At 41.6% G+C, this 27,554-nt stretch overlaps 1 protein-coding gene across 2 annotated transcripts in view; it reads right to left on the bottom strand.

Moving 5' to 3' along the window:
- zfhx3b (zinc finger homeobox 3b) overlaps positions 1-27,554 on the bottom strand; it is a 235,508-nt gene that overhangs the window by 32,457 nt on the left and 175,497 nt on the right. For both annotated transcript variants that reach the window (XM_085453684.1, XM_085453692.1), the window contains one exon: positions 25,762-25,993. In XM_085453684.1, the coding sequence (XP_085309810.1) occupies positions 25,762-25,993 (232 nt within the window). The remainder of the gene's footprint in view (positions 1-25,761; positions 25,994-27,554) is intronic.

Here is a 27,554-nt window from a genome sequence, read left to right as displayed (position 1 = left end):
TCACAGCTCTTTTGTTCATAGCTCATCTCTCCTGATGTTTGGCTTTTGCCACAAACTCTCTTTAATTACCAGGTACAGTGAGCTTCAGAGCCATTCTCCACAGAGACACAGCCACATACAGCCTGCTGGGCTTAACAAGACAGCCCACATCTATTATATATGACATACACCCAGCAGCTTTTGTTTCATATCTGACTAATAAGCGTGCTGAATATGACTATACCCACAGTTTGTTTTGTTATTATACACAAGATACAGTGCAAAAACCTTGGAAATTAAAAAATATTGTGTGCCACATTAAAAATAGCACTTTCATATTAAAAGCTAGCAACGGTTAGTCCCAGCATTTATTTGATGTGCTTTTCTGAAGCACCTCTGCTTAACACGAAATTCTATTATCGATCTAAGTTTTCCCAGGTAACGGGCAGGTGCTTGTATGTTTGTCTGAGTGCACACACTTGTGTTTGTGTGTCCATTAACAGGTACTTATCTGTTTATCTCTCCTTTTAGGCACTGCAGACCGGTACAGTGGACTGTCTGAAAAAGATCTCTGTCTGTCGATTTATCGAATGCACCATTTGCATATCTTTGTAGTGCTTCCATCTGCCCGTGGACCGTTCTGTGGAGGTATTAGCTCAGAAAATCAATGTTGCCATGGTTGGATGTATGTAGCCCCTACCACGGCGCGTGTTAGGAGTCCGGCTCACAGCTCCCACATGGGTCCTATTTACATGAGTCCTGCCGACAGAGGCTTTCCTGCTAGTTCTTCAATCTTTGGAAACTTAAAGTACACAAACACAGCATGCCCCCCTAGAGTGGGCTGGTTCGCCATTCCTCCTCTGTGGTCATTCTGCCTCCCTGTCTCCAACCACCGCCCTGGGCTTGACCGTCTGTTTGTTTATGAAAGCGTGCGCAGAGATAAAACAGAATCTGACAAGGTTATGAATACCAATTTTGCTAATCAATTTTATTTAAAATATAAAATATAGGCCATCATTGATGTGTGTTTGCTCTCAAAGGCTTTAACGGCCTGCTAAGTTCAGATCTTTCATGATAGTTGATAAGGGGAGGGTGGTGTACTGGAGTTTTATCCTACTATTTATTACCGGTACACTTACTTTTATTTATTACATCATGCAGCTGTACAGATATACATGGGACACCGTGTGGGGGCTTAGCATTGATCTATATTTCTCTACTAGAGATTACAGTGAATACACAGGGTAACTTGTTCTCTCGAAAACCACCCAGCTGGTTGCTCAAAGCTAATTGCTAAAGAAAACCAATGATTACGCTGCGCAGGCACTTTAAAACATCCACAAGAGTGCGATCACTTATTGAAAAAAGCTTTCCCTACCTCTATCCATTCAGTTTCTAATACAAATCAAACATAGGGAGCTTTCTTTCACCATTTGTCTTTCTTTCTATTCCTCTTTGCATAGCCCATCCATTACTTTCACATGAAATATGAAAAGGCAATATCCTCTCTGTGTTTGTACTGAAGCGTAATGCAATTGTGTTGTCATTTATAGGAAATAATCACAAACCTCTCTTTCATTTTCCAGTTCAAATAACCATGAAAAATTAGCCTTCAATGTCAGGGAGGACAACAAAGGGATGCACACAGACTATTGCTTCACCACCGCGCTTGACATTTCTCCTTAATAGGAAAACGGGTGGTTGTTCCTATCTTTTTTCCCCAATCTTTTTCTTTCTGCCTCTTTTTTTTAACCTAATTAAAAAGTTCTGCACTCACATCTTTGTAAATCATTCCTACGTCTTTATTCAGCGTGCAGTGAGTCTTTATGTTAGAGTTTGAGGGTAAGAAAACTCCAGTCCTTGCACACTGCACCCTGCTCATTAGCACCCAAAACCCTGTCTGTTAATGGCTACTGTTGAAGGGAGATGTCGCCAGACAACCACTACGGGGCCTAGGTCGCCGTGACTACCGTCCAGCAGCCTGAGAGATAAATAATTCAAGAGCTATCAGACTCCCTGGCAGCAGAGCAGTCCCAAAAACACACACTCAGGACACAGCGTGTAAAGGCCTTCCTAACTGATCAGCATTTAGCCCTTACAAATGATGTACAACTAGATGCCTGCACAAGACCCCACACAATTAGCCTTAGCTGTAGTCTAAGGATCCTTTTAATTTAGAGAAATCTTTATTTTCAGTGTGTGCAGCAAAGTAACGGTAATTGCTTTCTATATTACTGCCATTAAATGCTTAATAGGCAGGTTGTTTTCCACTGCAATTATGTGCAAAATTATCTACCAACTTTGCAGTACAATGATGGGAGATGCATTTCTTTCCTCTGCTTGTAGCAATAGGTAATACGAGAGCGCATGTTAATCTTGGAAGCTGTATTGCACATACACAAAATGTTGCAAGTAATAAACCTTCTATGTCGATATTGTATATGCGATTAGCAATTATCGCACAGAAAATTTTCATATGGTTATTTCTCAGTACAAAGTGAAACTGCTCAGTCCTATTACACTGGTAATGCACCTTCCTACGAGTTATGCGACTTTTCTCTTAAAATACTCGATGCCAACGTGTTCTGCTCCTGTGAGACGAGGATAAATGAAGGCTCTATAAACTGTACTATAGACTAGACAACAAAATCATAGCGTTGTGCCTATTCAAATGCTTTGTTATGACTCATATGATTTTCCCAACATAAGGTATTATCCTTATTTGCATACTTTAAAAACAGGATTTCATCTGGCTTGTGAAGCATATAATGAAATTTCCCCTCAAAAGCATAATGAGAAAGACTCATCTTGTGCAATTAGTTTCTTGTAATGTATTAATTTATTAATCACACAATGCAGGCAACATTCTTTATTTATTTGAATATGAACACACCTTACACCCTTAATTACAAAACACAACTGTGGCCAGCTGATGAGATGCAATGTACCAACTCAACCATCATTTAAGCTACTCGTCCTTCTAATCTTACTGTATGTTTAGCTCACATTAATCTGTTTCTGTTTAGTAAGCCAAACAGCTTTAGGCTTTCAATTTTATCCGGAATTCAAAAACGCCACTTAAACACTTGACAGAACAGGCCTACACAGTTTTCCTTGGAAGGAGGCTTCTTTACTGTAAAGTTTATTCAAATGACTGCTGCTGCTACTGGTTCAGTTTGAATGTATCCTTTCTGAGAGGGTCAGATGGTCTGTGTTCCTAACTGCATTACTACACTATATATTCATCTGAACAGAAACACAATTTGCATGGGTGTGTTTGCGTGCGCTTATTCATTACATATGCAAAGTTGGAATGGCTGATTCTTCATGAACATGCAATAGCACTGAGAAAGTGGGCTGAGAGCTCCTAGAAGGGTGGATCTGTGCTGCCCGCTGTGCTGCTCTCCAGAGAAGGAGACTTGGAGTGATTACAGTCAAACACTGCTACTCAGTTATCTTTGGCTCAGCCACAGGAGAGCGAGAAGACGAGACAGGAAAGAGGGAAAAAAAATTAAACTGATGATGTGGCTAAAACATGGGCCAGCTGTTCTAAAATGACCAGAGTGACTAGTAGTGTCTGATGCTTTTCTTGTAACATGCTAAAAAAGAAAAGCAACACCCCAGCAGCAAACTGAGGCCAAATGATGTTTAGGATGTGCGCTGTCAGACGGACCATAGCCTACAAGACAGTTCTTTACCAAATACTGTCACAGATCAGTCATTTTAAATGTCCATAGTCCATACTTTCCATAGTATACATTTTCTGCCAGGAGAACAGCTATGATTTCTTCTTTCTGGGAGAAGGGGGGCAGGAAGATGTCTTGACCTGCTATCAGCCAACTTCGCCAATATTAAAGATTGACAAATACTTCGATGACACAATATCGCATAAAGTCAGGATCTAAATGGGAATCCACACAGGAAGCAATTCACTCATCGCGCACCGCTTTTCATCTGACAGCTGGTCTAGTGGACATTGCAGACTCCGTTTGCTTAGATAACCCGCTAATGTATTTACCACACTGTCATATGTCACTCAACAGTATCTGGTGCTCTCATTGACAGTCACTCTCCTCCAAGTTGTCGAAAAGTTTAACTCTGGACTCGCCCACCAGGCAGCGAGCCTGTCCTCACTTGAAGTCGCTGAATGTCATTTCTATGAATGACTTTCTATGATTTCTGGTTGGCAGATCGCTTCTGCTCACTTCCTGTGTGGGTGCCCCTTAAAGATCACAGAGCGGCATTTGTAAAACATCGGGTTTCCCTACCCGCCTCCTCCGCAGTGTAACGCTGACTCTGCATATAACTATGGAAATGAGAAGGTCTGTTGTGGGTCTGTGTGAGTCTCTAGCCTCTTAAGGCATAGTCAGGGATTAATAACCTCTTCACTATAGAGACCTGGCCTGCTGCTAAATTGATACTGTGCTATACCACATCTTGCATTTCTATTGTATGCATGTGTGGTTGTTAGTGTTGCACTTGTTTTTATAATGGGTGCTGTTATTGTCCTCGCTGCAGAAGACTCTTCTCACTCATTAGCTGGAGGTTGGAGAGTTAGGGGTTATAGCCCAATAAGGTACAAAATTAATTATTCATCTCAGTTGTTGGTGTTTGGGTGCAGCTATGGAGCCTAAAGCTGGGACTCTAACTAGCAGAGGTCTGCCTCTGGAGGACTGCTGGAATAAACAAGTGAAAGAATTTTATGCCGTGGGTGTCAGTTACTGGGAGAAAGCAAACACTAATCACCAAACTAATCATTAAAACAAGCTCCCTACAATAATATGGTTCTCTGTGGATTTGTGGTTCCTCTCCTGTGTACTGATCCAGCTCCTAAAGCTCCATCATGTCCGCAGTCTACATCCTGCTTCAGGCTTTTGAATGGGCCTAGATAAAGCCCCTTCCTTTTTATTCAGCCATGGCTTCTGCTGGCCCCTGCCAGGAGTCAGGACCAGTGGCCTCCTGAGAAGGCTGTGATAAGAATTCATTTCTTCCTATTATGTGCCCTTGTCCACTGCCTCAGTTCATCAGTTCAGTGCAACCAAGTCAATGAAAGGGCCTGTAATGAAGCAATCAGATGCAGCCTGGTTCTCTGGGCCCAGCACTCCATTCTCAGCTCCCAGACTCTAGCTCCCAGTGCAGGGTGTGGGTTGGGGGCGATCACGAGGAGAGAATGGACATAAACTGCATGGAAGCATTAATTCAAGACCTTGTCTTTCATAGAGTGGAGAATAAGCTGCTCTCACATGTGCTTCACACCAGGTCTGCAGTCTCCCGTGGGTTTAGGGAATCATCCGGTTTTAGAGAGCTCCATTAGTTTAACCAAGCTTCAATATCGCCACAAAACCAGCCAGTCAGGTTTCTGTGGGATCGTATGCTTAATTTACCCGCGAAGGTGGTTTGACGGAAATCTCTTTCTTCATCTTCCTCCATTTGCATCAAACCCTTTTTATTCCATTGTCTCCACTCCCTTCCCTTCTCTCCTGCCTCCACCTCTTAACATCTCCTCAACATGTGGAAACTATTATGGGGAGTTTGGGAGAGGAATGCATGTGTTGAATCTTAATCGGTGCCTTAAAGTAGGAGATTCTGGGTCTCCTTTGTCTTGTAATGTTGTGAAAGTTTCATTTCAAATTAAAAGGGGCCTTTTTGATCTACCTAATATTGTTTTCTCTCCCTTTAGGGGCAGGAAATGGTTTGTGTTATCTTTGATCAGCCTGCCTTCCCAATTCTCTCTCTCACATACACACACATATACAGTACAAACACACACATATTTTATAGGCTGTTTTATGGAGCGGTCAGGGTTCAACAATAGGTTGCCAAGTCTCCAAAAATACATCTAACAGAGTACACAAACAGACTGTAAACTTTAGTGGCAACAATGGTACTTAAAAGTTGCTAACACATTTAAAGTCAGACTTTTTTTGATGTTTGTATTGGATTTTATATTGCCTAAAACATAAGGGGGATGCCTAAATACCTCACTTTCGCCCCTTCATGTATACCTCCTCTTCTTCCCTCTACAGTTCACCTGCTGCCAGCTTTGGCAGAAAAACCCTGCCGCTGGATTCTACCTGACAAGAGCTTCTTAACAAGCAGCAGTCATTAACCTCAGGAGCAGGCAGCTGCCATGTGATGTAGTGCACTCGGCCTGCTGCAGAAGGGCCCTATTGATCCCAGACATACTTGGTGCCTTCCTGGATGTTTATAATCAATATGCAAATGGCCTGCGGCATTGATTCAATATTAATTTTCAATTAGGGAATTCTCGGGGGGTCCTCAGGGGTCAATACAGAACCATTCAGAGGAAAGGCTTGAGCAAGTTGCAGGCATTGACGTTCCTCTACCCAAGACAACTTACTTACTGTTTATTTACCCTGCCCTGCTGTAAGTCCCGATTAAGGCTTCAGATAATAGGCAGAGAGACAGATGGGCCTTTCCGCACTTCTGCAACACCCATTACATAAACAGGATTTTAGTCTAAAGGGCTTGTCCCAACTAATAAGTCATCATTTCACACTTAGTTCTCCTTCTTGTTTTGTTAAATCACTTTAGGTAGTTTCAATTTATGTGTTCATAAAAGTAAACAAGTGCTGTGAATACAGACATTACACATGCAGTCTACAATTCTCACACTTTGATTTTACTTATTTAATATATAACAAATCACAAGCTAAAGTGACTGTTTAGTCCTAGGCACAACTAGCATTTTTTTGGATACCCCCCCATAATTAATTGATGCCAGATGTAGCAGCCATGTAATGCTTAGTGAGTGAAAATCATTTACTGTAAATGAGTAATAGAAGGCATTTCAGCATGAATGACCTGTTCAACACTTTGATGTTTTTAAAGTCAGACTTTTCCAACCACTATACTTTTTCTTTTATTATTATAAAATTCCTGAACAATAACCACGCAGTAAAATGTACAAAAGCGTGTTTTATTTATGCCAAATAAATATGCGATTAATTCAATGATGAGCAAAGAATGAGGTATGGCATTCCAGGTAGGAAAAATCTTACTATATAACTCAGAAAATATCGATTTGTAAGACTGCTGCTTATATTTATGTACAGAGTCTGCATATTTCAGAGAGAGCTGCAGTTTGTTATTTCACTCTTTGTCTTGCTCTTTGTAACCATGAAGAAAATCAGGCTTTTGTGGCCATTTACATGCAATACAGACAAATTCTATATTGTGTGTACGTGCGTTACTCTACGTGCGCACACACACACACAGTTAATAGTTGCACGGTTTTGTAGATGCTGGCCAATGGATGAGTCATAAAACATCAGTATCGGCTAATTCTTTGAATGTCTGAAGAGGCATCTGAAATGTTAGTCTGACTCTGAACACCTTTGTTTACAGTACAGACTACAGAAAACCTAGAGATTTACAGTTGCGTATTCAAGACATGAAAAGTAGAACAGGCTGTGTGTTTTTAGTTCTGTTAGACTGTGTTTGTCTATAACTTTGCTTTAGATGAAGAAATGCCCAAGTTGTAAGAAACATCCTGTTAATTCCAAAGGTTATGAAACTTTTTTCCTTTCAAAAAGGCTCAAAGATTCAGCTGTTGAATGTCCATATAAAGAAACAAGCCGTGATGGATAAGGTAAGAACACTATCTTAGCTGGTGCCATAACGTCAAAGAAAAGACGACAAAAAAGGTGAAGTAAATTTTCTGTACAAAACATAATATTTTAAATATTTTAGATTTGTTTGATAGCCTCTTGAAAGACCGCACAATTATTATTTTTTTCTAAGGCCTGTGAAAATTCTGGGACAGCCTTACAGCCACAGAACAGTAAAGACTGCATGAGAATATTGCCAAGAGTACGACAGAGATAACCTGGTTGGACAATTTGGTGTTCTTTCCTGTAGATGCACTGCCTGAGGTAATTGGTTTAGGGATAACATTAATTGCCACATTGCTCATTAATGGATGAAGCCTTTATTGGTTCCATTGATCAGCCGGACCTGTTAGCCATCATCCTAAGCAATGGTGGATGTAACAAGCTTACATATTGGCATATCAATTAATGCAATCAATTCCTGTCTAGCAGTTGCCATTCCCCCGTCTACCCCACCCCCTTACAATTGGCCCGTCTTTTTTCCTCTATCAAGTATCTGGATGGCCGAGACAAAAGACCCATGCCAAACAAAAGTTCATTAAAAGATTTCCTAATTATTCCTACGGTTGAGGTCATTTAACTGGAGATTGACAGAACTAATGTTAGGGTGTTTTCACAAATGAGAGGTGCAAAATACAATCTACACAATACTGGGGAAAAGACATTTTAACTGATCTGACATAAGTGCTGTAGCAGCAGTGACTTGATATTCTTGCTGAGCTTCAATTGAAAAGTCCAGCAGGTTAAGTGTGGATTAAACTTAGAAAATTAGCATTAGTGTACTTGTGAAGACATTATGACTAAGAATAAATGGATTTGAGCACATTAAGACTTAGATTTAGTTCTGTTGTGTTCCAAGCCTCCTGTTTAAACAAATATGAGAGTGATGGCAGATTTGTAGTAGGTCTGCCCATTTTACTTTATTCTACTCAGGGGGAAAAGCCTACTTCCCTTTTCTTATTTAAGATCAATGTGCCTTTTAAGGAGCCATTGATTACAACTCAGAATCCTCTCTGTGCCTTGTATGCTCCAAAGGGACGACTGACTTCAAATACGAGACTGCCGTGCCCTGGCATAACATGGTGAAATGGGTAGAACATAAGGAATGAATGAGAGAGTAGGGTGTGATAACTGAGAGCACACCATGACAAAGTGGAGGGATTTACCGTTGGGCCCACAGCACTTCATTTGCTTAATAACAGATCATTCTATAAGAAAGTGGCGCTCGGAGGGGGATATCACCCAACGAGGATGTCTCACTTGCAGAAATCCTATTTGAAGACAACACCTTTTGAGCGCTCATCCTCCTCCACGCCTAAGACGATCAACGCGCATGACAGGCCCCATTAATATGACGCCCTGTGTAACCTTGCTCTTTCTCCCTCTCTTCCAACAGGAACAAAACTGATAGCCAAGGAGGAGGGGCATTATGTACCAACTGAGCATGTAACAGGAGGGGTGGTGTTCAGTTTGAGAAGATATCTTGCATATCCTCTTTCTGAGCTAAGTGGAGCCACCTTTTTAAAGGTGGGAGAAATTTAGCGAATAGGAAACAAGAGCAAAGCGCTTTTGGTTTGTGTCTAATCAAATAAAATGCCTGTTTTTCTTTTTTTTTTGTTCCTCCAGGGTTTCCTCATTTCTGAACTGTAACTCACACTACCATGTACAGCTGTGTTACCAGCCTGAATCACATATTACATGGACAATAACAACCACATATCGGTTGACACACAAAGACACTAGTGACCTGGAGCCACTGGTAAAATGATAACAGACCGAAAAAAAGATTCTTTTTTAAATATATACACATGTATCTAAATACAAAGCACACAATTTCTCTATTTTGTGTGTGTTTTAAGTGTTTTACAAAAGCTATTAAACACCATACAATACTTAGGAGTAAATGCAACATAGTGTTTAAAAGAGAGCAAAGCAGGAGAAAAGGCAATAGAAAAATTAAGCTTGTGCAATAAATACACAAAAACAGACTTTATTATCCAAACAGATAAACCTTTAGCTGGGTTCTAAAAGGATCCACAGATTCTCAAACTCTTTATGTAAGAATATAGACACGGGCAGGATGATGACACAGAATCATCGGTTCACACATTAGAGGCTGAATATGTCCTGGTCTACTGCAACAAGCACGAATTCTATTCTAGCTATAATCATTTTTTAAATACACTATGCAGACTGGGCCTCTGATGATTGCCACTGCACCTCTGTGAACCATGCAGTGACTAAAAAAAGACAACACGCTTGTTGGACAGTGTTTTGCGTCAAGAGGGAGACCACATGCGCAGGCAGTTGGTCGGACAGCCCCTGCTCGCTCGAAGGCCCCTGTCCCCTGAGCGGCACACAAGTGGGCTGAGCAATTAACAATTTCATGCTGATTGCCTGAAGCATGTTTTGCTATGCCATAAAGATAATAGCATGAAGGGTGCAGCGGCAGCAGCCCCCCCACCCCGCCTCCTCCGGTGTTCCTCTATTGCTTCCATCTCTCAATTCTCTCCTGTGCAGTTCACAAGTTGGAATGGCGCTCTGCCGTCTTGCTTTATTAAAGGCACTCTCCGTGCTTAGAGGGTGCGTTTAAGAAAAAAATATATAAAGATGACTCCCTGAAGAGTAAACAGGGATGATTATTAAAGGGAAGGAGAAAACTACAGTCTTGGTCTCCCACTGGCTTCTTGATTTGAAAGTCTAATTTGGCAACTGCACACAACAGGCGTGCAGGTAGACAAAACAAACAGATTCCATTCCCCTAGACAGACGGAGCATGCTCAGAGCGGCTACTGGTGACAGCCCTCATCTCCTTCATTCTCTTCCCTGCCACAGCATGACAGCAATCCACTCTGACCATGGAGCTCACCGCTGTGCAACAGGAAAATCTGTGTACCATTAAGCCTCCTATTTGTGCAGATAAAATATATAACATGTAAAGAGTGCAAAGCATGAGACAGTAGTTGTGTAAAGCTAAAATGCTGGTGATCTCAGGGAACGTAAAGATGAAAATGATATGAACTGTAATAAAATGATATGAACTGTAATATCTATTTGGGTATAAGTAAAGGGTTTTATATTTATCCTGTAAAAGAGTTCACCGTGCACGAAGGGAAACAGGCTGACCCACACAAAACAAGAATGCCAGCCACCATTACCGCAGGTGGACAACAGTGGTTATAGTACACAGCCTGGTAAATTCACATTATTAACTGCATAGGACAAAGAAGCATTAGCATGGCTAACCTCTTTTTTCTTTTTCTGATAATTTCAGACTAACTGTATGAACAGCACAGAAAAATTCACATGCCCTTGAACTATACACTTAACATTTGGATGGTTCACAGACATGTAGAAGCTTTCTTTTGTGCACCATTACTTCAGTTCCCAATGTGTGCCTTTCCTTTTCTGAATATGTAGGTGAGACGTTAAAAAAGAAATATTTCTGATTAAAATCCACAACTAAATGATTAACTGAATTAAGTCTGGTGCTCTCAGTATTCAGAAGGCCACATTATTAACAGTGTAGCTCAAGGCGTTCTGTTTTTTCTATGTGAAAAGAAGCCACGCAGACATAAGGAGAGGCAGTGGACAAAGGGTTGTGGCACCAGCACTCTGCCCCGTTAGCCCGCTGTATGTGACACCCCCAAAGCACCACACACCTCACTGGGTTTTGGCTGCCCCCCCCCCACTCCCCTCCTCCAGCTGAGTGTGAAAGTCCAGCTGGTGGACTGACAGCCTCGACACCTCAGCTGAAGATAGCTGCATTACAGGCCCCATATTGTTTATGTCATGGAGTCTGTCATTAATTTGCATTCTGAAGGAGCCAACGCGCACATACACACTTACCATTCGATAAGGAGAAACATGTTTTTGTGTTAATTTATACGATACAATGACACCCTCCCACCCCCACCCCAGACACACAACAACACACACATACACTTATAAATTGCAGTCACATCCCCCTGCTAGAAGGGGATGATAATTGCGGACGGCCAATAAATTACTGCTGCCTCCACATCAATTATAAGCATCACGTCTGGCAATGAGGAAAATGAGATCTTGTGACAAATTTCATGAGGCTTGGCTGCCCAGCAGCCTTTCTTAACATGCTACAGATAGCAATCCCTTATCTAGCCTCTGTAATGGGGAGCTACGGATAGAGAGATGGAGCTGCAGCCATTTAATTAAAAAGCTGGGGGTAGGGGGTGGAGAGGTGTAATTCATTGAAAAGGCACAGGAAGGAGACAAAGCCTTTGTCTCCAATACATATTTTCCACAACATTGTCACTCATCAGAGGCTAACTTTGTATCTCCTCTGACAACAACTCTGAAGATTTTTCCCACAGTAATTTTGCTCGTCTCTCCGCCGTTCTCTTCTCCGTTTTTTCCCTTCTCTCCTCATTTTTTTAAATTTCCCAAGAGTCCGCTGTTTTCTCCTCTGGGACAGATAGAGCATTTTTTTTTACGAATGACTGCGGTGGACGGACAGTGGCAGTGAATGAAATGGCCCCTGCACCTAATTGTATTCCCACCTGGGGAAGGCAGGCAAGGGCGGAGGCTTCAAGAGCACAGCAATGAGGATTTATGGCAGATGGGAAGACGGCAAAATAAAACACCAAAAGGGATGGCTCTTAAATCTCATTCCCAGTGCAATATTCATTGTAGTTGCAATTGGGTCTGCTGATGGAGCACTGAAAAAAAAGGATGGGGGGGGGACTGCTGTGTTCAAATTATGGCTGTACTCTCTACTAATATTTAACATCATTAGAAAATCATTAGAAAACCATCATAAAACCTGGGATTATGACCAGAGCATTAAACACAATGATTATTCAGTGTATTCCTTCTCCGCTCTGCCTTGGAAATGAGATTTGCAATGCTGCGGCTATGTAGAGGAAAGTATGAATATTTTTCATAATTACTGTAACATTTGAAAAACATTGGCTTGCATGAATTACTATAACATTATGAAGTTGTGTTTGTCTGCCCAAAAGCAAAGTTTTCATTGAAGCTTGTATGGGATATCATTAATGCACTTCCATGGGGGCATCAGCGGGAACAATGCTGGTTATTTTATTAAATTCTAACCTTACAAGGTTTTACCAGTTGAATGGGTGGCAGAGGCACGCATCATCGTAACCGTCATTATGTTGTAGTTTCAAAGGCGGTGGGACGTGAGAGAGAAAGCAAGTTCTATGCATGCTGACGTTTCAGAGCATTTAATAAACTTTAGTGTGGGATATCAGCTTTCTAAGGAAAACAGTGTAAAAAAGGAAGAAAGAAAGAAAGAAATCTAGAAAATCAGGTTATGTGACTGCAAATGAGAGCACATATATCTACTACTGTAAGCTGATGTACTCTGCTTGAAGAAAAGGAGGGCCGATAGTGTCAGAGTTGAGTCTTTACTTTTTGGGATTTCTCGGCAGCCCCATTATCAAGAGCAGCCATCAGCACAAAGATAAAAGATCCTAATGGAGCTGGCCCTAGTGGAGATGAAAGGTGCAGAGATGGCACACTGTTATGAATCTCTAATGCAGCCCATGTTTCTAAGGTAATGACTGACTCTCAGGCCCCTTTCATAGGCTTACTTGCTTAAGGCCTGGGCGATAAAGGTCTCTTATTCCTTGTCACTAAGCAGTAAGGAAGAAACCCCAGGCACGGCCCTTGCTCTCATTTATACTCTATCCTAAGAAGGTACAGGGTTTTAGTGAGGGGGGAAAAGCAGATCTGCATCAACTCTGATTCAGTGAACAGATTGACATAATCAGTACAAACTAGTGGCAAGGTTGAAAATAGTCTTACTCATCATCTGAATGTGACTTGTGGTCTGTTGCTGCTCCGCAACTAAATGGTAATCACTGTGATAACAACGAGAAGTGGCAGATAGCATAATTTCGGAGAAGCGAATGGATGTTGAAAATAAACATTTCGCTTTCTTTGAATTACACAGAAGACAGTGAATCTTTTTTCTTTTAAATGTTGTAGTATGCTGTTTTACGATAGGTGAAGAAGAGAAGCAACATATTCCTTTTGGGTCAGGATGAGCAGAAGGCTAATGTAAGAGCAATTCCTTGTCAAGCTTTTCAGAGTAATTGAACTGACACTTATGAGAACCAATGTTCTTTTAAATGCATTACTTGGCAGATATTCAGGCTTTTGTCCCTTAAACTTTGCCAGCAAAAAATCGAGCCCTTTGAACAACAGGGAGAGGTGAAAATACATAGTGAGAGAAGTCTTTTCTGCAGTCCCTTTCACAGAACCTAATGGATTGTGAGCACTTAATGCATTAATCAATCAATATCTCTCACTGTACATCAACAGTGCGACCAAGTTATGAATGACCTCTGCAACAAAAAAGGACACTTAAATGCACACAAGATTGCTCCTAGGTTAGTAACTTGGCCCAGGTTTTTACCACCATGATTACACCTTTGCAAGGCACAGGGCCATTAACAGTGCACTAAATATACTGAGGCTGGTTGTTATACAATTTACACATGAATTTGCTGGAGTTAGTAAAATACTATAAGCCAAAGTTCTTGCCTTATTAATTCAATCTCCTACCTGGATATCCTTCAGGATGTATGACATAAGAAATACTTCACATAGAGCTGCATCCACTTTCTGCATTACACCAAGGCCACGCACGCTTATACCTATCACATTATAATCCGCTATAAGTAGCAGGTTTGGTCACCAAGCAACATGAGAACTGCTCTGGCTTGCTCTTAGGCATCATGAAAGGTAAGTGCACTTTGTCGTAATGTGGCTCAAACACTAATTTAAAGATGGTCCCCATCTTTAGGAATATTAATATGAAAAAAGCACTCTGGGTTGAGAGGAAACGTTATAAGTAGTCGGGTATACTCCACTGATTGGCTGCCGAATGGAATTTTCAAAACTACACTACTTTTAAGATTTACAGATTAATCAGTCAGACAAATTTGCAGCCGAATAAGAAAAACAACTTAAATACTAACCGTCTCTTAATATCTGATGATGTCAGAAAAGAAATGTATTTTCATGACTACAAATCATTCCTTAGATGTTGCAATGACCTTGCGGCAGGACTGTTAACTGGTTTAGCTATGGATTTTGATCATTCTCAAACTGAAATTCTGGGCAGTGCACACTTGTCTACTTTTTCTTTTTAAATGTCTGGATAGAGAAGATAGATGAGAAGAGCTGAGGAAGTTGATGGTAGATGATGGTAGGGGGATTGTGAAGAGTGTTGATAGGGGGCATGGCTTTTTGGGCCCCTTCCTGAGTATTGCTGGAGCACAGAAGTGAACATGGAGACATAGTGGAACGGACAGGCGCTCAGGGCAAAGAGTCAGAGAAAAGAAGAGCTCAGAACAAGAGCACAAACTAATGCTATTGTGGGCAAGTCACAATGGTCTTGAAAAGTGACCGCAGAGGGCCCTTAAACAAACAAGGCATTGCCATTCACTCTCCCCCACCCAATTAGATTCTTTTGCCCAGTTTAACATGACAAAAAGCAGTCAATTTTTCCTAATTCCTGTTGCTACACCGGCCCCTGTCCTACCTTAACTTCGTTCTACCTCAGAATGTGGCCCCATCTGTTAGACTGACAGCAACTTGTGACATGGATTCAAACACATCCACTGTGTTCTCCGTTCTACATCTCACACACAAATACGCGCCCCATCTCGGGTTTCCCAGGTAGGTGAAATATTCAACATATACATGAGAGGGACCGATTTCCAGAAAACCTCACTCACCAAGCACTGCCAAGCTTATACATTTTAATTTTTTCACTGAAAAATAAAAGTATTTCTTTCTTCTCTAGATCTTAGATTAGATGCAACTAAAGATTGATGTGTTTCCTCCATTCTCCACAGATTGGAATATAAAGGTACTCTTGAGATAGTTGCTGCTCAGCATTTCTGCTAAAAAGATGACAAACTGGGGTAAAAAACACAAATGAACTGATGAAGCGTAGCCCTGAAATTCATCTAAAAACAGTACAATATTGTGCTGCAAATAGTACTATAATTCTATTCCATACAAACATCTGTATCACTGAACAGATCCATCAACTATGGGTTTTTTGTTTTATTCTTTACAGGCACCGTTAGAGGCTAAACATATAGAACAGCATACTTAATTATCATTTCTGACAAGTGTTAAACCACACAAGGCTAAACCTAATAGATGAGGTCATTTCTAATTACAAGAAACAACAGACACCACACCGCTATTGATCTTTCTGTTGGTAAATCCATAAAGTATCCCACCACCATTGCTTAAAACTCACAGATGTCCTGAAATTGTCAAGGTTCAGCCAAATGTAATTAGCAAACACATTTATTTTACATATAAAATTAATCGATTGGTCCTGTAAAAACACACCTATATATGTATAATGATTTGAGATCACTAATGATAACTTCAGGGATTTATGAACAATGTATTTTCATAAGGGGGAGAAACATCACCATCAGAGAATGCTATGTTCACTTGAAATCGATGGTGATATACTTAATAATTTTAGAATATACACAGTTTGTATTTGTGGAGAAATTGCAACACATTGCACAAACCGACTAATACGCGTGTGTATTAAAGTGCTACTGCAAGCTAGAACACATATAATATTAGGGAAAAAAGCTGCCTCTCTCTATAGCAGAACTTGGTTTAACATAAAAGATTAATCCAAAATCATAGTCTCAAAGTTTTTAAAGTACAGATTATCAACAGTACTGCGTAAAACGACGTGTAAATGAAGGCTATGTGTAAACGAAATGAGAAAACTAGGCCAATAATTTGCTTAGAAAAAGTGTGCCGGACTTTTTCCTACCACTGTGCCATTTTTACAGTTGGTAAAATAAAAAGTGTGAAATATGACAGCAATAGACACAAGTGTGCAAACTTGTTTATTATTCATGTCTGTGTCACAGGGTGAACACTGACAGTTCCACCAGAAGTAAGTAATTAAGCACAAATTACAGTATATAGAAATTTGTTGTTGTTAGGCATTGATTAACTGGTAATTAGTGGAAATCTTGTTGTTGCAGTAACTCCTTCTCCATCTCGAGGGTCATGGTGGAACCTTTTCTCACCAGTTTGTATTTATTTGTGTATATGTCAGGATTTTCATTTACAATCTCTTTCTTATCATCCATTACTCTGCTCTTCCATCCTTTGCTCCAGACAGTGGGAAGAAAATCTACAGCCAACTCACAAAACAACAGTGGCAGAGCAGCATATCCAGGCAGATAAAGAGAAACTGAGAGGGACTGGCTATCTATTGGAGGAAGAGGAACACCATAAATATGACTGAGGCAAACAAAAAGCATTCTGTTCCAGATTGGTACTCGGCAGGTGTTCACATCTAGTTAAGCAGAGTTGGGATGTGAGAAATCTATAGAAGCTTTCTTTAACAAATGTTGCCCTCACAGAATAATTATTGTTTAGCTAGTAGACACCACCCACTAACATACACTCTTCTGTATGTGTTCTGCTAATCAATCGCATTGTTCTTCAAAACATGATCTTATTTCATGCATTGGGGCCTGTTGGGAAAAATACCTGAAAGTACGCAGCCAGAGGCTCTAGACCTAAACGTGCTTTGTAATCAATGGGAACTTACCACAGCATCACTGGTGGTATCACACTCAAAGTGGTGTGAGAATTTCTGTTTGCTGCCGATAGCCAGCTACAGAGGGGAAGGGGTGAGGGGGATATTTGTGCACACTAGACAAATCCAGCACAATTCCCAATATCCGTATGTAGAAGGTTCCCTCTAATGTCACACACACACACACACACACACACACACACACACACACACACACACACACACACACACACACACACACAGTAGAGCCTCCCTCCCACACATAATATCCTTTTGTTTTTTTCATCAAACTCATCCATTTCTCTTCATCCACCCTCCCTCCCTTCTCCCCCCCCTCCTCAGGTGGTGTGTAGTGTACTGTCAAGCACAGTGTGAATCAATGACTGATGCTCACGCCCACAGGTAAAGGTTAGAAAGGTTCACTATTGAATTATTTCTGCACTTCTCTCATTGCTGCCATCTGCCTGGCTGCTTTTAGTTGATGTGGTTAAGGCACTGGAGGGGACCCTTTTTACTAATGCACTCAAAACATGAATGCATGTGTGCGTTTGTGTGTATCCCGTATGAGTCTGCATGTTGGTTTATTTGTAAGGATGTTTTCTTCACATGTAACTAACATAACATGAGTTTTGCACACATGAACGTGCACACACACACACACACACAATTATGCACACTCTGTTCGCCACTCATGCCTATCTATCAGACAGTAGATAATGAATCACAACATCTGTGCTTTCAGCTAGTCTTTGTTTCATGTGCCTTTATTCTAATGGAGCCTTCAGAGTGTGAGGGCAACATGCTGTTGGATAGGGCATCCTTCACTCTCTGGTTTTGTTTTGCTGTCAGCGAGGCTGATCGTCTCTGCTGGACCCAGGGTGAGCTCATCCATAGCACAGATCATGCCCTTTGATCCACCAGCTCCCTCTGGGGGGCACAAACAGCCTTATTAAAAATGGCTAAATAAAACTTTCCTAGCCTCAACTCGATAGTTCCCAAACTTTACCCCAGCTTCCTCTCTGATGCTGCCTATGGTCAAATTGAGCAGCCTAATTCTGACAGCAAGCCGCACTGTTCACCCGATACCAAAACACAGAAACAAATGAAGCCATATATGTTTTTAACAATTTATTGCTTCTAGTTGCTAAACTACCTGGCATTACACTAGCACTGCAATCAATACCACAGACAAAAGAATGTTGGGTATAAGACGATAATGCGAGCCTTAGGGGAAAGTTTAAGTGAGGAGTGTGAACGGAAACTTAGGAAGAAGCTTAAATATTAGAACTATTATATACAAAGAGGTAAAAAAAATTATAGGAGTAGTAGTAGATGTAGTAAATTATTGGGCCACCTGTATTGATTCTACAAGTTTATTCATTACTGGAAGGATGGAGCGCAACACATCAATCCAAAACCTCCAACATGTGTTCAGCTACGTCTGGTCACCGTAAAGGCCCTGGCACCATTTTTCTATCCTCATAAAACCACTACTTTTGAATCATCCTGGAAGAGACCACTCCCATTAGGATAGAAATGTTTTATCACAGGATAAAGGTGTGATCACTCAGAACAACTTTCTATTGATTTGCAGTGACCCTTTCCTGCAAGGGGATAACTGGACCCAAACCATGGCAGCAAAATGCCACCTACAGCAGAGCAGAGCTATCAGATCACCTCCCTGAATGGGTCAAGCATTCAGGCCTATACCATTCTCTCCACATATGCACTTACAGACTTATTGAGAACATGCTAAGGGATGACTCATCTTATCACTTTTTGTTCCCAGATCTCTAGAGAGAATGGTTTGCACCACTAAACACTCAAATGTGTATTCATCTTAATAATGACAGGCTTATACACTGCAGTCCTATTCTAATATTCCTCTCTCTGTTATTGTCGAAGGACTGTTCTTGCTCAAACACTCTGATAACGTTCTGCATCGACATACTCAATCCCCTAAGAAAGAGCTGCTCATGAGAGTTGCTTTTGTGTTTCTTTTTAACTAAAGCAAAAGCATCTTGGCCTTTGAATGTGCACAATTCTTTTAACTTATCCCTTTCACATAGATTTAAATGCAGATGTCAATTTATGCGCTGTCCCTACAGTGAGCAGTCTGTGTGACTGAAACTCCTGAAGCTCCAGCCATTTCTGCCAGAGCAATGATCAATGAACAAAGTCATTTTAATCTTTTTGTGTTGGTATCTCGATACAAAACCTGAATCAGTGGGGTTTGTTTTGCATTTTTGTTATTTTTGTTATATACACCACAAAGCATAATTGGATGCTAATTGCTTAATTGTTCTATGTTCTGCAGCTGCATGGAAGCGTCTGCATTTGTTGCGTTTCTCCACTCATTTTATTTGTTTTTTCCCCTTTAATTTCACACCTGCTTGTATTGTATTGCTTTCAGTGTATTAACATTGCCAAATAATTTCAAAAAGTTATTTTACTAACTATGTATGCATCTCTTGAGAAATGCTCTTTACCATCAAAAGATTTGACAATGAAAGAAAGCTTGTGATCACATTTAAAATAGTTAAAGCATGCTATTTATCCGTATGGGTTTCTTGTAAATGGTCTAATTAGAAAAGTCATCCACCTACGCTATCTCACATTTACCTCTGGCAGAACTAAAAATAATTTCTCTATAAAAGCCAGATAGAGATCAAATAGACTTCATATAATTTGGTCATTAAAGGGTGTAAACCTGTTTTTCCTTCATCTCATGTACCTATGGCAGCGACATGACTGGTGCTATAATTAAACCCATCACAACCATTATGTCTTTGGCACCTAATCTATTCCCTCCTCCTTCGTGTGTGTCTGTCTGTAACCACAGACTTCTCGCCCTCAGCTCTGATTGACAGACCCTGTGGAGGCTGTGGTCACTCCGTGTGACTGACACGAGGGGCAGCGAGGCTACTGCATTACCTCCTTCCCCTGCCTTTGAGTGCCTTCTGATCCTGCAATCCAGCACCTCACACCACCGATCGTCACCTCTGCTCCAATATCCAGCAGCAAAGGCTCTAGGCCTGAAAATAGAACTCATTAACACGTTTAGTAAGTACAAATGAGATGACTCTCTCCTGATGGACTGTCTATCTTTTGGATCAGCTTTCAAGGAGAGTGTGTGGTAATGACAAGAGAGAGGGAAACCAATATTATAATGTGCTGCCGGCCTGCTCTGAAAATGGGCTTGATGACAGGGAGAGCCTCTTGCACCCACACGGCCTGACTTTCAGTGTGGACACCTATGTGTGTGCTCGTTTATGGTTATGCAAGTTTGCACAATAAAATCTGGCGCATAGTTACACTCACGTAACATAACTAACACGCAGGGTGCAAAACATACAAAGCACAGACAAGGTGGACTAAAGTGAACTAATGTGTGAAAGTCTCACAGTGCGACAGCTTCATTAAAAGGTTTGTATTGCGCTTTTGAGGGCCACTTGCTTTTGGTGTCTTAACATGACTCAGTCTGTCCTAATAGGATTCATCACTTTTCTGATAATCAAATTTTTATGCAAACTCTCATCTTTGAACTTTATGCTGCCACAAAGCCAGATGTATTGGACCGAGAGGCACACCAGGAGTCAGACTTTACCCAACTTCCAGCCTGAGGGGAAAGCTAACTAGTATTTACACGAACGATGGTTCAGTCACCAGACATTTTTATTCACAGCCTATCCCAGAATAGAGTTGCGGCTTTCTGGTCAATTTGCTATTACAGGATGAGCCAGGAGATGAATTCATACCAAGCCTGTAAAGCAGGGGGCACAGGGAAAGAAAGGACTTCCTTGTGTTAGTTTGAGCAGCAGGGTCATGAATTCTAAAATACAACTGGAAAATCTATAAAGCCATCATTTTGGCTTTTTAATAAATGTCTAGTCTTTTGTAATATTTTCAAAATGAAAAGTAATGCATTTATGAATTTCCTGGCACGTTTTGCAGACAGCAAACAATTTCCTTTGCTGCCTAGATGCCCTTCGGACAGGGATTAGAAGGCAGGCGACTGACAGAGGCCTGACTGAGCTGTGGGCCCTCTGGGGCCCTGTTCATCCAGGCCTGCACAGCCCTCATCCTCATATCCACTCTGCATCACCAGGCAATAACAGCCTTTATTAAAAGCGCATTGCAGCAGTGTCTGTCTATACAACTTACTTTTAGATTGGCCATAATGTGGCATGTAGAAAGGGTCTGGTGGTTAGGGGCTATAATATCCTGTTTCTGGAAAGGTTTACTTTGCATTTTAACAAGCATGAATAAAGAAGGACATTCCAGAAATGGCTACCGTCTGTTTTGCTCTTGCCTGTGGGGAGCAAAAGCTCTGACCATAGCCATTGCATGCCATCAGAGCGTGGCCGGGCTCACCTCTGATTTTACGTAGCTTTAATAGCAGTAAGTTCGCCGCTGGATGTGAAGATGGTTATAGTTTGATAGCAGTAGATGGTAAAATCCTATAAAAAACATATACATATATATATATATATAAAGATCAGTAATATGCATTCTGAACACATGGTAGTAATTTGACAGACAGGATGTCAACACACTATCTCCCATCATTAAATCTCAAGGTGAGCTCCACAGTGTTTGGCAAACCCTAAAATATGAGCACCTTTGCTCTATCAGAACATTTTCCACACCATTGTGTATTTTCCAGTGTTTTCTGACTGTCTCAAGAATTATGCATGAGGTAGAAAGGGAGGCATGTGGGGAGGGAAGAGAAATGCCTCTGTTGTCAGGATGGGCCTTGCTATTAGGTGTGTGACCCTGAAAGTGCACCCCTTTTAGCGAAACAAGCAATGGATCTCATACTGGATACCACTATTATGCAGTAATTTGTATGCATCCTCTTGTCTCATTTCCATTTATTAAAGCACACAGCTCCCTGCCCAGTTTCTCAAACTGGTCATTGAAAGTAACACTGATCCAAACCGGAGGTTTATGTACCATTTTCAAGCAGTTATGAAGTGGCAGAGAAAACAACCGCAGAGTTAAAGTGAGATAACCCCTCCCCAAACCAGTCTTCGCCCTCGAATACCCGGGTCTCTGTGTCCAAACAGACGGGAGACAATGACTGGTGGTTGCCCAGGTGGCCCCAGCCCCAGCCCCAGCCTTCTCCTTCTCAGCCTCCTAGGCTCACAGACAGGGATTTCCTCCTGCGATGAGAGCCAAGCCGTCACAGCCCAGCGATCAAGGGCCCGCCATCTGTGACTGAAGCAGATTTACAGCAGGAGCTAATCCACACTGTCAGCTACGTTTGTTTTCCATCTCTGCCTCCACCACGCACATACATAAACTCACTGCAAACTCTCTACAAGTGAGAAACACTCACTTTTTACCCTTATAAAACACTCTCTTCTGAATCTCTTCCATCCACGCACAGACCTAAAGCAAACACTAACCCCTTGCACAGAAGGACATTTACCCGTCAGATCAATTTAATTTTGCCCCTATTAAAAGGCATGATCTCATTTTGCTCTGTGCTTAAAAATAATTTTAGTTGTTAAAAATGAGAAACCTAAATGTGTCACTGAGTTACATGCCCCGGTGAACATCATTCATAAGAAATAGGGTCATCATATCTCTCCAACACAAGCTCCCCAAATTCCTCTGCATCCGTTTGGGAGTTTCCTCTGTGTATTAGCTTCTCCTGGACACTTGTACAACCTGATTCTTTACACTGACAGCTGTCAACAATCACTCTAAACACCTACAAACCACTCTTGGTTTCACCTGTTTCTCTGTAGTATCATAAGATATATTTGCTGTTATGACTCTCTTCATAACTGAACACTTGATGGGAATTTTAAACATCTTCAGTTTTCAGTTTCATCCCTGTATCTTTTCTATTTTATCTTTATGTAAATATGCCAGCTGCTATTCTTAAAAAAAAGAAAGTAGTGCACTGGTTCAAGTCAGTGCTGAGCTTTGTTCTCTGCACACAGGGCAGCTGTGTGGGGTTGGGGTCCCTCTGAGACCTTCTTTGTTTCGCCATACATAAAGGGTTAAAGAAGACAAATGGAGGTGGGGCCACAGAGCAAAATGCCTAAGCAGCACATTTATAGTATGGGCAAGAATTAAAACAATGCAGGCTTTTTATCCCCGTGTTAGTCTAATTAAAAAGAAACCTAATTTCTGCTGCCCTTGCTCTCCTTGGACATTCAGCCCGGAGGAGATTTGTGGCAATAAATCCCAGCAGTCAGTGTTTGCTGCATCCTCATAAAGAACATGGATATGCAAAGTTGTAAAACACTCCAGATCACATGTGAGGGCAGCCTAAATTTACTGCACTGCTGTCATAGCAACTTAACAGGCAACTTCAACATAATTAGCCAAAAGAAAAATTATTATGTAAGAGTTGTGCCAGACTACCATTGCATCCCACCTTTGTGTAACGCTGGCATGTCTTTGATCACAGAACTGAGGGATTTTTTTGCTTTGTTTGAAAGGGGGGAGGTGGGACAAATTTCATATGTTCTGGCAACAAACCCAGAAACGCAACAAGCCCAGCACCTAACCCAGCAGAGAAAGCCCTCGCAGGATCACAGAACAGCAGCAGGCGAGGGAATTACTGTCTAGGTGACCCAGAAATCCAGGGGCAACTTTGTTTTAACAAACCAGGGAATGTTCCACCACTTTAGCAAGTATGCCTCAACCACAAAAAGAGCCCTGTGCCACAGAAGAGCTAAAGAAGAGGAAATTAAATATTACACTGGGAATGGCTCAATCCTAGCTGAGAGGTGGGGCTGGCGGTCCAGCACAGCTGATGCTTTTGCGGTGTGAAACGGCAGAAGTGAGGGGTGTGGAGTCAGCAATTTTAGAGTTAACGATTATAGACAAAGAGCTCTGATCATTAAAGTAGTAATGTGATCAAGATGCTGAGTTTTTACACACTGCCTTCCACCTAAAAGATCTAGTTTGTACATGGTTAGCTGTCAAGGAATAGAACGAGTAACATCCCACAAGCTAAACAACAATACTACACAACGTTAGAGCCTAAATAATAACAAGAAATGGCATTAACGTCCATCCCGATAATCAAGCTTCATCGTCACCAAAACACACTCTACAACTTTTTAAAAAACTTGTTCTTGTTTTTAAATTCTTGAATCTGTTAAATACCAGTGGTCTTTTTGAGTAAGTGAGAGTTGCTGTAATTTGATGAAGCTCTGCAAGGCAGCAACCACTGCTGACGTGTGTGTACATGTAATGATACCGTGCACACGCAGCCCCGCTGCAGGGACACTTTGCCTAACCTAAGATCCTTCATCCTGGCACAAACACGGGCATCGGAAACATGAAAGCTTAAAAGAGGCGAAGAAAAAAAAAATACGAATCATAAACACTGCATCTACTGAAAAACAGAAAACACATTTATTTGCAAAGAGCAAAACAACTCCTCCTGTCTGGAAAAAAGAAGAAGAAAAAAGATCCCAACCCCCCACCCCTTTTAACCTAAATGGCCCTTCCTCTTGCCTTGCATGTTCGCTTGTCCACTGTACTGTAGTCATTAACATATTTGGAGTGCAGCGAGCAGAAAGCTTAATTGTCCCTAATTGCTCGGCTAAATATGTTCTCTAATGATTTGCTTCAGATCTGTGACTGCCTTTTGCGCAATTTCCCGGCTGCTGGCTTCATTATCCCTGCCTCCTTGGAACAAAGCGTCTTCACAGGCTGGCCTTTTTTTTTTTCCTCCTACATAACACAGACAGCGAGTATGTGTGCGAGGGAAGTAATGGTTCCCTCTTGGAAGGACACACAATAGAGCCCCTTTGTCAGGGCACAGGAGTTAAAGTGATTAGAAAACCAAATCTCTACTAAGAAAGAGTGTTAATTGACCACAGCTCACTCTTCCTAATCAGTCCATAATAAATGGGCAATTGAGGCACTTTGTTTCAGCCATGCATCTGTTGTTGTGGCGGAGTCTGTGTTTTTTTGGGGGGGTGTTTTTCTTCTTGTTGCATCTGCTCCTGTTGTTCAGCTCCTCCTGCCTTCGCCCTAATGTTTTGCCTCAATGTGTCTTTAATGGCTTCTGTTCTCGCTGCACAACGTTGGCTTAGTAGGAACATTTTACGTAAAGCATAGTAGATCACAACTACAACGGAAGACTAAAGTTGTACTGGCATCTATTGTTGAGTATTGTGTCACACAGTTCTGTATGCGTAAAAAAGTCTAAATGTACAAACAAGTGTAGTGCCCATGCATATAAGTTATGGCTGAGCGTCTTCATCATTTCAGAGTAAACTAAGAGCAAATGAAACAAAAAGGCAAACAAAAAAAAGAGTCATTTAATTTGGAAACATATCTATTAATGGTCACATTTAGTCTATGAGGAATTTTGCGTGAAAGTGGGAAGCCTTTGAACAATTGTGGATGCAAATTGTTAATGACTTAGGCAAATAAAGCTTCTCAATTGAGCATGTGAATGCGTAATTGTGTGCAAGACACAGATGTGTAGGCAAAGACATCAAGAAAGTAAGAAAAAAAAGTACCATAAAGAGACACTAAAAGCAAGCCCCAGGGGCGTGTTCTGACCTGTATCTGAAGAAGGGCATTTGCGGATGGTAAAGATGGAGCTGAGGTCCTCCTCCTCCTCTGGCAGGCCCTTCTGCAAGCGCTGAAGCTTCCTGAGGCTCTCACTGCGTTGGTGCTTCATAGAGCGCACATGCTGGATCAGGTTGAGCTTGGCCTTGGTCGAGTAGTTGCACAGCACACAATGGTAGTAGCAGGCATCACCCTCCACCGCGTTTTCGTGCTGCTGCAGGTGCTGTGGGAGGCGAACGAGCGAGAGAGAGGGGAAAGATAGAGATGGAAAGGAACACAGGGAAAGAGAGAGATCGAGAGGAAAAGAGAGAGAGAAAGAAGTTATTGTAGATGGCAGATAGCTGGCTAGGCACCACCGACTCACTTTCACTCACACAGTTGGCAAATGAACAAATCAATTCCCAATCACAGCCCTGTTGTTTAACATCCAGACCTCTTCCACTTCAGGACAACTGTTTGGACTGCACACTTGTCTGCGTGAGTGTCTGTATCAGTGGGCTAAAAGGACAGGAGAGGCCTGGGAGGCACGCAAATCTCAGGGGCCCAAGGGCGGGCAGGAATCGCATCAGCCACCCTTCAGAAGCCGCGGGTCTACAGCCTCACAGACGGAAGGAAGCATTGATCCCCTTCACTCAACAGAAGCTTCCCGTCTCTGAAAAGGAAACTCCAAACATCTGCCTGTTTCACGCATGGCATACTAAATATTGATCATGGTGAGTTAAATCCTCACTCTCTCATAGAAAAAGAGAGGCAAAGCCAGCCGGTGGTGAGGCAGGAGGGGGACTGAGGGAAAATGGAACATTCCACAACAGGACGACAACCTTCAGAGGACAGGAAATCAGCATCAGTATTGACCTGTCAACCCCAGCACTTCCTCCAAGGCTCCACAGCACGCCTGGTCCAGCTTTCACCCACTCTCCACAGAGTCACAACATGCACAACACCCTATAGTGACACCATGCCACAACAATCTCTTGTCACACCACCAGGCTCCAGTCTAATTACCTCCTGCATGGCTCAATCAATGATGCAATGCCAACACAATATGTCTGAACCTGGTGCGAGCAACAGAGTTATTGACCATTATCCTAAAGCATCACACTGATTGTTGCTGGATGTTTACAATAAAAGCCCCAGACCGGGCATGGCTACTTGTGTCATGCCTGTCACGTGCTGTTTCTTATATCAAACTCTGCAGTCTCGCTGTGGATTTCTGTGGCTGCAATCGATGTCAATCACCAAAAGTTTTCCTCTTTTTCCTCTGATCTTATTGGCGCCTGTGTCTCCTGTGAGGCATGCTGAGAGAGTACAACTAAATAATTGTAAAATGCAGAGTGTCTTATGCAGAGAGATTGTGGATGAATATATACCTTTTAGTACATACAGTACAAGTGAAGCAGCTGTTCAACGAAGGCCAAAATAAGGATGAAACACTGCTGGATACACTGAAAGGTATTTCTGCTAATTTTTAAAGCTATAATATGCTTCAATTGTCATTTACTTTGTAAACACAACACTCCCTTGAATCTAACACTATATATATATATATATAATTTTTTTAAAGAAAATCCTGTACATTGTTTCTTTAACCAGGCAAAATGCACTGAAGAAAATTAACCTTGACGTTCACCTATACCATTTTTATACATTCAAACAGTATTATCTTCTATGTGTCAGTTTCCCTTTATAAACCATTCATCAAGAAGACACTGAACTATCCTCTCCTGCACTAGACGGCCTGTTTGGCTGGCTGGAAGACATAAAAGCAATGGAAACATTACACA

The sequence above is a fragment of the Copadichromis virginalis genome, linkage group LG1, assembly GCF_057382275.1.
Source record: "Copadichromis virginalis isolate Kocher_CV1m ecotype Utaka linkage group LG1, C_Virginalis_male_GT1.1, whole genome shotgun sequence".
Classification (NCBI taxonomy): Eukaryota; Metazoa; Chordata; class Actinopteri; order Cichliformes; family Cichlidae; genus Copadichromis; species Copadichromis virginalis.
The sequence above is the reverse complement of the archived record's forward strand: the minus strand, read 5'-3'. Positions and strand labels throughout refer to the sequence as shown.